Source organism: Mercenaria mercenaria, chromosome 17, assembly GCF_021730395.1.
Source record: "Mercenaria mercenaria strain notata chromosome 17, MADL_Memer_1, whole genome shotgun sequence".
Classification (NCBI taxonomy): Eukaryota; Metazoa; Mollusca; class Bivalvia; order Venerida; family Veneridae; genus Mercenaria; species Mercenaria mercenaria.
This window is the reverse complement of record NC_069377.1, coordinates 4,388,757-4,400,225: the sequence shown is the minus strand read 5'-3', so window position 1 is coordinate 4,400,225 and position 11,469 is coordinate 4,388,757. Positions and strand designations below refer to the sequence as shown.

At 35.1% G+C, this 11,469-nt stretch overlaps 1 protein-coding gene across 1 annotated transcript; it reads left to right on the top strand.

Moving 5' to 3' along the window:
* Positions 1–5,248: 5,248 nt before the first annotated feature.
* Positions 5,249–7,565, top strand: LOC123537378 (uncharacterized). The gene is made up of 4 exons (XM_045321074.2): positions 5,249–5,377; positions 6,103–6,192; positions 6,906–7,019; positions 7,377–7,565. Exons 1-4 carry the CDS (start codon positions 5,333–5,335, stop codon positions 7,500–7,502), a joined length of 375 nt encoding a protein of 124 aa, XP_045177009.2. The 5' UTR covers positions 5,249–5,332; the 3' UTR covers positions 7,503–7,565.
* Positions 7,566–11,469: the final 3,904 nt, after the last annotated feature.

The following is an 11,469-nucleotide window of genomic DNA, read 5'->3' as shown; positions in this document are numbered from 1 at the left end:
CGTGTATCATCTAGGGTAGACCGGAAGAAATCTACACGTGAAAATAACATGCTGTGAAAAAAAAGCAACTGTACATACTTTGTAAGGGCATGTATATTTCTTCTAGAACCACCTGTATCCATAAACCATATAGTACTTGTTGAAATAAATTTATGAACACGAAAATGTCATACCGGTAAAAGCCATGCTTTGAAATAAAGCATGAAAATAAAATGTACAGAATCAGCGCACAAAATGATACAGCGCAACTTACCTTGCAAGAATTGATTGGCAGTACAAAGGAATTGAGCAAATGGCCACTCAGCTGTAATGCTGTTACCAAGATGAATCCACATACACGTGCATGCAACCATCAAATCACTGGCAGCAAGATTTGTGATCAGTGCATTTGTAGTTGTCCTCAACTTCACATCCGTGACTATGATCCAGATAAGAGTTCCGTTTCCAATTACAGCCATCAGAAAAGAAAGGATGTAGGCAGTTATTTTCATCGCTACCTCCCAATCTGGTATTGGTTCTGGGAGAATAGTTTTAGCCATTGATACTACATACGGATCCCAATCAAACGATGGAACCTCCGCACCAGGAATGCAGTTAGGAAGAAAACCAGTGTGGTAGTAATAACTAAAGTTTGTCTCTTGTATTGACAACAAAATTGTAGCATTGATAATTGCTGTTGACTCCATTTTTATTTCAACGAAAAGCAGCGCTCGCTTCAGGCAGAATGAGGCTGTGGAAAAGAGCTGTGCTTTTAAGCAAGTGAACGTGCGGTGATGGGATTACCATTTATGCTTGCACAACATAATTTTCAAATGTTCTAACTCTGTTTTCGTGTGTGTATTGAAACTAGATATTTAAAGTTGTGAATCTTAGTGTCATTTCAAATGATTACTTTTAGCTAAAAAGGTGAGAAAACCATTGCATTGTCACGTACAATAAAGCATCGAGAGTATTTATTTAATGACTTGAAATGAAATGATTTAGCGGCTGTAGTTTAAAAACTAGCGTGTCACATGGAACAGTTTGGAACATGAGTAAGAAATGCAAAACGTAACTGGAAGATTTAGGTTAGCAGCAAGAGTTTTTTTCATAAAATCTATAAAAAGATCCTTTGGAAGCAAAGAATGTAACCAAGAAGAATAGCAGACTCGGTTTGATTGAGTCTGTTCATGAGAGGTAATGAAATGTGCAATACCTCTCACGCCCCCTAGCACCGGCTTAACACATGTTGAATGGACTCCATGATCCCAAAGGACCAGAAAATATAACAACACTAAAACCACCGTGCCACATTAACAAAAACAAGGGCTTTAATACCAAAGTGCAAGTTGATACAAAAAAATGTCAACGAAATTAGGAGAACAGTTGTTTCACTTGAAGATGAATAAGAAAACCGTTTTTATAGTTGAAGTTTCAAAATGGCAACGAAAGTTTGAAAATCATTGCTTCTCTTGAAGAAAAGAAGGCAATGAGAATTTGAAAACCGTTGTTTTAGATGAAGTAAATCTTTGGCGACGAGAGTATGAAAACAGTTATATTACTTGAATAGAAACAATTAAGTGGCAATATATAAAAAATATATATATATAAACAAATTTAATACATAAAAAACGATTTCCAAACCAAAATACCGAATCAGTCGTGCCCTCAGCATAAAAAGCCAATCAAGTTGTTATCGTTCATTTTTCAAATGTGTGGGCTTTTTGTGTTATAGGGAAGTACATTAATTTTTGATATCTGTTTAAGAAATATTAAAGTGTGATGATCAATGACAATATTATTTTCGAGCATATTGTATACATTTGTAATCATCAGTCTCGCTTTTTGTTACGTTAAAAACTAATTTCGTAATGAAGAAATGGTCACAATCTCTGTTTCAATGGATGAATACAGTGCTTTTAATGAAACTATTGTTTGTACAAAAATTGCCAACAAATTATAATCACGCTTTTGCTTATTGATTAGATATGAATGCTAATCTTTTTCATTTTGGAAAATAAAAGTTAATGAATGTTGTCGCAATCTTATGAAACATTTTAAAATTTATTTTTTAAGTAAATGAGGAATCAGCTAAAAGTTTATTAACATTGAAAAATACTTTAACCATTCAGGGCGTTCTTCATCCAGGGAAACCAAGTACTGCCATTCAATCTTTTATGTAATGTATTTTGTGTTCACAGTACAGGTAAATATTATGATAGTAATACTGCATTTTTAATCTACAAACGGCGGGTTAGATGGACATGGGGTTCTTATAGAACCAGTAGCCCTTTTTTAATATGTACATACTGTCACAGTGACAACCGTACATGGTTCCCTCACGTTGAAAACAGTGAGTGGTACAACATATTCATTTACTAGTATGTAATGTTTGCCGACCAGTGGTTTTCCACTTCTTCTATTCTATAATTCAAAAATAAAGTCCTCTCGGTACATTCTATCACCATAAGGGTATGTGAGAAGAGAAGCCAGTTCCCAATTTAATGCTGAGCGCCAACCAAAACTATTATTGCTTCTGGTGCATTTTTTGTCACGTTTTTTGGTATAAAGCGGCCAGGGTGGGATTCAACAACCTCCCCCACTCAAAGCGAACGCCATACCACTACACTACTAAGGGATATATATTGGCATAGTATAAAATTGATATTTAATCAATGTATATGTATAAGTACCTAATGTATAAGAAAGAAAGCAAGGATTAACCAACGAAGAAGAACAAAAATGAATGACGGAGCAAGAAACTACGTGTACTAAAGGCATCTTAAAGGTGCCGCAGCAATCTCTCTTAACTTACATACAAAAAAATCTCGGGAGATAAACTGTATGTCTAGACAGGCGGTTCCAAATGTATGAAGGTTGATCCAGAAATACTGTGCTCTTAATCAGTTAAGTATAATCATAAATAATATATCAAAATGTCAAAAAAATCCATTTTGATAACAAGAATGTCTCTCATATTACTGACGCGAAGATCGACGATATGCAGTTCGAGCATTGTGTGGTCACTTTGACATTAGCCATGTTGTAAGAATACTGGAAAATGAATTAAACATACACGAGGCTTGTGAGTGAAGTGGGTCACGCGGTGAGCACCGCGGTGCTGGAGGACGATGAAATGGTTGCATGTGTACGGGATCGAAATTCCTGCTGCGATTGGAGGCGGAAGGGGGAGAGGGTGGAAACGGAGCCAATGAAACATGGGTCCATTATTATCACTCTGTGTCCAAAATTAATCCAACCAGCGGAACCACAGCGATTCGCCATACACCCCCACCCCATCCCCCTGATTTCCTTCGTCAAGTCATCTGATGTATTCGTTCGAAATTTCATGTGATTTAAAGACATTTCATGACGGCGTACAAAATAAAAGAAGACACATCTACGAAAACCATACTGTACAGTTCACTATAACAGCGTCACCTCGCACACGGTAAAGGAAACTCGACTCACCATTGATATCTCCAGAATAGAAATACCATCTCATCCGCCCTGCATCCTAGATTCGGCACCGTGAGAGTTTTTGCTTTTCCTCACTTAAAGGATAACCTCAGGGACAGAAACATTTCCATGACCTTGATCTTTTGACAAATAGGGTCTAACGTTAAGCCTACTGGGAAAGCTATGTTTCAAAAAACTAAAAAAGCCTCTCAAAACCGCAACCTCACTCTTAACCTTCACCAATTTCAAAAGTCACAGGACAGTTTAAATAAAAGTTATTAAAGCTAAGCAAGAGTCTATCCTATGCAATGGCAACAGAAGATATGGCATATAAAACACAAAAATGCTTTTGAAAACCAGTATATAAAGCAAATCTGAAGAACCAAATGCATGTACTCAATGCCTTTGCAGAGAGCATCAAGAGAAACGGAGCGGGTCGGAAAAGCCCAGTCCCAGTGCGAATCATACGGTCCCCTGACTATGCAATCAGACATAACAAATGAGGAGAGCGTAGCACCTAACTGCAAAAGGATTGAACACTGAACATGCGATGTGACTTCAAAACATTTTTCAACTTTACCAAATACAGTTCAAAAATCAGCATGTAAAATGTACTTTCATTATAATCAAAGTACCTGTATGATGATGCTTTCCGTAAATGGCATCTTTGCTGTTTAGAACTTCAATGACGCTATTTTCAACCTTGATAAACAACCAGTAAGCAAGAAAAACGCCATCTCGCACGTCAATAACGTCAGTGGTGTGAAGTGTGTTATATACTTCATATTTTATTAATAATGGATAAAGGTATTTTGGTACCCATTTTTTGCTAATTTTATTTTATAGCTCTAGTGATATTACCTCTCATGAACAGACTCAATTAAACCGAGTCTGCTATTATTCTACTTGGCTGCATTCTATGCCTCCAAATGTTCTTTTTACAGGTGTAATTTCGTATATTCGGCCATTTCGCAGTTCTTGCAATGACAGTATAACGTAGTATAACGTAAAGTACAAATTTCTCCCCAACGAACTTTATTCGAAGGGAGACACCGTGTTCGTGACATATTTTCATATATCTTCAACATTCCCACACTGTTTGTATATTTATGGAACATTTGGTATGTTTCAGTGCAATATTTCATGCGTGAAAAGGACTTGTACCTAGTAGTTTTGCTATTATGTCGCTATCAGACCAAACAAAGAGGCCCTATAACCTAATTTCACAAAGGAAAGAAGGTATACTTCGTCTAAAGTATTGTTATTTTATTTAAAAGATACCGTATAATATATTAAAATATGTAGGTCATATCAATATCTTACAAAAGACTTTCTTTTTTGCAACTCCTTTTGTCTATTGTGACGGTTGGATTAACTTTTTGTCGTTGGAGTAGTCCATAACTAAGAAGCAAATTGTACGATACCCGTGCAAAACAATTTCTCTGCTTAACACTGATATCATTGGCGTTTTGATTAACGGAAAATCGAATGTGAGTTTATGTGTTTGCAATTATAGTATAAACAAAGTTATTCAGATTTCTAGGTAGTATCAATTCGCTTATGCAGATAGAATTGTGATTTAAGAAAAAAAAGTTCTTAAAGTGGTGTTTGTGTGAAGAGATGTCCCTTTAAAGATAAGAAGTCTGGTTATAATTCATTTTCGGAAAGAGTGATAAAGAATTAGTGTTATACTGCAATACTGCTGAGAAAATAAAACGGCGTGAAGCTTAGTGAAATAAATCCTTGTATTTATCAATTGTCAAGTATTTTTTCATACAAGGCCTCTGCATGACCTAAACGAAAATGTGAAGACTAGATAAGTCTTATCTTTTGTATAAATGTGGTTGTCTTTAGTATTGAATTACTAGCTTATAGTTAATCGTTAAATTTCAACATGAGGATCTGTTTCGCACTTCTTTGCCTCGTGGCCACGACATTTGTAAGTACCGTTTTACATATGTCAAACCAAAAGTGTTATTTGAGTTTTTTTATATCCGTTTTAACTAATGTGCCTATAGAATCTGCATTTGGTTTTAAACATTTTTCTTTTCAATACATTTAAATGGTATTGGGGATCAATGAATTGAATATCCCAAAGCACTATTATCTTAAGTCATGAACCAATAATAAACACGTGCTTTACACTTTCATCCCAGGACACATTCTCAGCAGTGGATATGAAAAGATGGTAAGTCAATGGGATACTGGATAGTTTTCACTTGTATCCCTCTATCTGTAAAAATCACAACTAAATGTGTGATTTCCATTCAGCTTTACGATCGAACTGTCTGGCACTTTCTTCCATTGCGTCCGGTGCTAACCATGGCCCTTGATATCTCAAGCAGTGATTTCAAACACCAGTCGGAACAGGAAAAAGAAACGTCTCTTCATCCTTATCATTATCATAATCATCATCGTTGTAGGCATTATCGTAATTTTCGCCTTTGTTGTCGTTTGTCTTCGTCGATATCAATATCGTTGTCGTCATCAGCGTCGTCATTATCAGCAGCAGCAGCAACAACAACAAACGCAGCTTTTTCAGCATCATTATTTTCATCATTTTTATTTTTATTTTTAATGAATCTTAGAGTTTCTAAAACAGTACTGCATTTTTTAAATATTAAGAAGTAATGATGATACATTTTCACAATTTTCTTATTTTAGGCATCAACTACCACCCACCATCCACACCACACCCACACGCATGAACCAAATGAGGGTGAAGCGTTTACGTTTGCATACAACGGTCGCTCCGTAAGTTTATTAAGCTTCAAGTTTGTGTTTCTTCGTATTTTAAATTGAAGAATCTTTTTCGGAGGAGAATGCTACTCGTGTTGATATACTTAAAAGAATAGTATTGGAACGGATTCAAGAAACGCTTTGTAACCAACTTGACGACTGTGTTTATCTGAAATATGAGAAACTTTGCCGATGGAAACGAAATAAATTTACTTTTTTTGGACCAGAACACTTTTTTTTATTTTGCATAAAGATTTGAAAATTAAAAAATAAGGTCACTTCTTATTTACAGAACTTAGAGCACATGATTATATATGATAAATGTCTTTACTTACTATAAAGATATAACTAATTTTCAAGGTTCATACGAACTTGTTTAATTTATTTTGTAAACAACCTGTGCATAAAAATTATAATGTATAATAACCAATTTATTCGTCAACTCCTCGCAAAACTAAATATGTTCAAAACGTATGTACACATTAGTTTTGAAACAGCTAGATTGAACAAATATACAAAAAAAAAGCAATTTTAAAAGTATAATTATTTTCATTTGCTTTTAAATATAAACTCTATTAAGAAACACCATCGTGTTATCGGTGCGGTGTTTTCTTTTGAAATGGACAATTATGTAAAGTTTCTTTAAAAATCAGTTTTATGATGTTAGGATAATGTTATGTTTTGGAACCTCGGACATATTATGATTAAAGTCAAAATGATAATTTCAGCACGACTTGGTTATAAAACACCGCTCTGGTAAAAATTATATGTGCTACATCGCATCCCTAACGGACGATGAAAGACACACGGTTCACACCGATGGTGGCATGAGGGCTGTAGAAGTAAGTGTAAAGCATTTATCTTTATACAGCATTCATCCTTTTCCTACAAATACACAAATAGTTGTCAAACACATGTACATTATCAAGATGATTCAAAGGCACTCGTCGAAGAAGTCTTGAAGACAGGTCTATTAGGATTCGGCCATACTACCATAAAGACTAGTCTTACAACAGAAGAAACATTGGCTTGGTGACTACCAAGGATTAAACAATAGAACCTTCAATAAACATAAAGCTGAAGTTTAAAAATGATTGTTATACACATTTAAATTTTAAAAGAGTCATGGACAACATTTTAAAACATTTTGCATGTCATCAGAAACCTGTGCCATAATTACCAGTCTTATTCTATTTCAGTTACGGATTTTAGGTCTACTATCCTCATCTACTGTAGTGGAAAAGACTGCCATTGATCAAGTCAATTTAAAATATTGTGGACATGCTCCTCACAACGGCACTATGATATACCATACTATACCATAATGCCAGTGATGTAAATTGGTTGATTGTATACATCCAGTATTCAAAATAGAGTAAATAAGTAGATCCGAGTTTTGTTTTATTTATATCATTGGTAAAGTTATCACCTTTACTTAAGCTTGTTAGTTAAGCAGCATACTGCATTATACACGACCGTACTTGTAAACATAAATATGATGTATACAGCTATTCAAGTTGACTCAATATCGGTAAGTAGTATCTGCTAAGATATCCTAAGGACAGCCAGCGTCCACAAAAGATACTGAATTTGCCACGAAAGTGGTATGAAGAATAATGCATGTTATCAAGAATAGATGTATCGTGTAATAATCTCAGATTAATGATTTTCGACAGCTGGTCCAGATCCCCGCGCCTAACATGAACTTAGTTTAGTTTAATCATATTTTATTGCTCTCTGTTTCAATATTACACACAATATTACATACATTTTTAACACACAACAAAAAACAAAAGGGTTGGGCTACGAGTTATTTCAACATCAGCCTAACATGAACTGTGACTATAGTGAAAGTCTACACATAATGTGAAAAAAGCTTAAAACAAGTTCAAGGTTCTTTCAAGTCTCTCTTTTGCACAAAAAAGATAACAAAATGTAATATGACATTTTCAAGCCCGACTTCTGCGTCGCTATATATCGGACATATTATGATTAAAGTCAGCACGACTTAGTTATAAGACACCGCGTGGGTAAAAATTATATGTGCTACATCGCTTCCCCAACGGACAATGAAAGACACAAGGTTCACAGCGATGGTGGCATGAAGGTTAAGAGCATGAGTTCATTAATCTGATTTAAGCTAACACAATGGTAACAGACAAGTTTGATCATTTCACTTTTCTCCATATATTTACAAGTTATGAGATAGTATGAGTTCTGCGCGACTTTAGGAGCGTAATGCTATTCCGCGAAAGAACGAGTGCATATTTCTCGATGCAAATCTAATAACCCTTTTATTATATACGCATCTACACTTAAAATTATGATATAGATGTTAAAAAGTTGCTCTTTAGCCTGAATAAAATTGAAAATATCATAATAGAAATGTTTTAAACTTGACTAAAGTCACAAATGACGTCACGTACCTGATATGAAATTTGAACGTCAAAGTGGAAAAGCATTGATGACGTTCTAGGTTCTATTGTAACTTAACGGAGTGTATAAATTAATATGTAATAAGTGAAAATATCGCATATGTGTCTCTAATGTGAGTTTTATGCCAAAAGTCCTGGTGAAATACTTCTCCATGGAATTTGTTCGTATTTGCACCATGGTCATAATATTTACATGTGGATTAAGACACAATCTCGTTGTAAGCCCTTGATAGGGATGTCGAGCAGGCTAACCAAAGTGAGATGAACAAAATTTTGTATCGTACAGTTTGTTTTCCTATATTACAATTTAGAATGTCTTGCATTATCAGGCCATATCGTATGTAAAATACTCTCAAAACCAAGATATTATAGTAGATCTAAATGCATGTATGTTTAAGTCTTTAAACCGTTCGCAATTTCGTGACATAGATTACATTACTTAACCCAAAATAGAACACTTAATATCTGTACTAAAACTTTCTGTCGAAAAAAGGATCAGATAAACAAAATAGGTAAAGTAAGGTTAAAGAGTGGAGTTAGTATGTGATGAAAAATACCACTCCACCACTAACAAAAATGAATATACGTTTTTCAATAATATTTTTATCAGAAAACAAATAAAGTGATATAAACAACAAATTTTATTGAGGCCGAATGTCCAGGAATTGAGAATATTACTGAATTGATGTAATGTAAGAAATATTAAAGCTGTATCAGTTGAAAAAAAAAGAGATCTCCATTAGGTAACGGACGAGTCCTTCTTTTAGCCGCTTTTAGACATCGGCCATGCGATGCGACAAGTTGAATGAAACAGCCATCGAAACGGAATCAAGAGAGAGAATACTTGATATTTTGATATGAGCCGTGCCATGAGAAAACCAACATAGTGGGTTTGCGACGGTTTCTCCAATTCCAATAAGCTTTAAAAGCGAACAGCATGGATCCTGACCAGACTGCGCGGATGCGCAGGCTGGTCTGGATCCATGCTGGTCGCAAACCCATTATGTTGGTTTTCTCATGGCACGGCTCAATTATGTGTCCTAAAATGTTTAGCTGACTAGATATCCCAATTTAATAATTTGCAAGACTTTGACATTTTATTAACAGATAAAAGGATTTAATCTTTCAAGTACAGTAACAAAAACTTCCGTTTGCATTTGTAATCGGGCATGCTTGTGGCATTTCTTTCAGTTTCAGTATCACTTCCTGTATCCTATCATACACTTATCTAATGGCTTTCTTTTTATTTTTATATTTGTCCGAGGTTCGGAAACACCAAACCTGTGTAAACGGATGGCAAAACTGATCAACCTTGTCCCGAATTTTGTCTCAAATTCTGTCTCATACCCTTTTTAATTTTGTAGAAAATGATAAACCTACGATATGATTATTTCAAATATACAGTCACATTTATTCAGTGACCTCAGTACTTTTGTGTCTTTAAGATTACTTTTTTCGTACTGTTTCACGTCTATGTGTTTCTTCTTTAGCCTACTGGCGGCAAATGATTCTGTCTTTGCGATCAGAGCAGACCAAGATCAGCCTGCACATCCATGCAGGCTGATCATGGTCTGAACTGTTTGCTATTCAGTCAGTAAATTTTCAGTGAACTCCCCTTCGAATAATAAATCGTACTGCCAAATTGAATGATGGACCAGTCCATTTTAGAAATTTAGCAGGGTAAAGGTTAAAAACATATTTTTGGAAACTAAAGCTTCTAAATTGTCTACGTAAAAACACGAAAGAAATATTTAAGGCTTATCCACAAACAAGTTTGCCGACTTTTGACTACAATCAACTATAAACCACAGACTGGTCTATTGCAATAATAAGATTACCTTGTCTGTTAGAGTTGACTTGTGAAACTAAAACATTTGTAAAAGTTTAATAGCAATTTGTGTCGTAAAGAAAAGAGCTTCACGAAAAAGCAAAACAGTTACAAGTAAGGACCCGCTGCATTAACTTCCTAAAAACAATGTTACCGTTGTCGTTGACAAATGATAATGTTTTATGCTAACATTTCTTTAGATAGCATTTCCCGTTTTGCCCAGTTTAACAGTAATTATCTTGTATGATGTGTTGCAACTTAAATTACGAAATACATGCCTGCACAGAGACGTTGTTTTTGAGCAGAATTGAAACACAGGTTATTGAGTGGAAGTTGTAATATACGCCTAGAGATAAGACATGTCAGTCGTAGAATTCGAAAATATGTCACTCTGTATGCCTGTCTGAAATAGCATGAGGTAATGTACAGCCCTGTCGTAATCCACAATTTACGCTGAACCAATTTGTTTCAAAACTACTGGGTCACAAGATAAAGCATTTAGGTGCTTGAGCACTTTTTACAAGTGTCGGTCAGACGGATCCAAATGATATCTCTTTCGACAGAATCCCATGCACTATAACCTGTATACAGACAACACATAGATTTCAAAGGTTTTTCAAGTAACGGTTAGTTTCCCTAAATTATTTTGGCCCAGTCAGATTCATCTGTAATGTATCAGATGAAATATGATAGATGAAATATGATATAAAGATATCACGCTGCAGCTGTTACCTTTGTAGGTCAGATCTGATAAAAGTAACCCATTATCATCGAAATGATTATCCGTAAGTTTAACTTTCACGTTTCATTTTCTCATAGCCTTGTCTCATATTTGCTTGGAGAGGTAGTCAGGCTTCCCAACTGAAAGTGGGAAGACATGAACACGCCAGTTACCTGTGTTATCCGGAAAACTACTTGAAAACAAACCAATGGGAGCTTATACATCATAAATATTAACCATAGTGGAATTGTTGAAGAACAGAAAACTGCATAGGTAGTAGAATAAGTTATTGTGATCTTGGAATAGAC

What these genes read in the sequence shown, in the direction of transcription:
- LOC123537378 (XM_045321074.2), top strand. Translation starts at nt 5,333, where the DNA reads ATGAGGATCTGTTTCGCACTTCTTTGCCTCGTGGCCACGACATTT. An exon ending in GCCTCGTGGCCACGACATTT is followed by an intron (nt 5,378 to 6,102) that starts GTAAGTACCGTT and finishes TTCTTATTTTAG; the next exon opens with GCATCAACTACCACCCACCA. An exon ending in TTGCATACAACGGTCGCTCC is followed by an intron (nt 6,193 to 6,905) that starts GTAAGTTTATTA and finishes TGATAATTTCAG; the next exon opens with CACGACTTGGTTATAAAACA.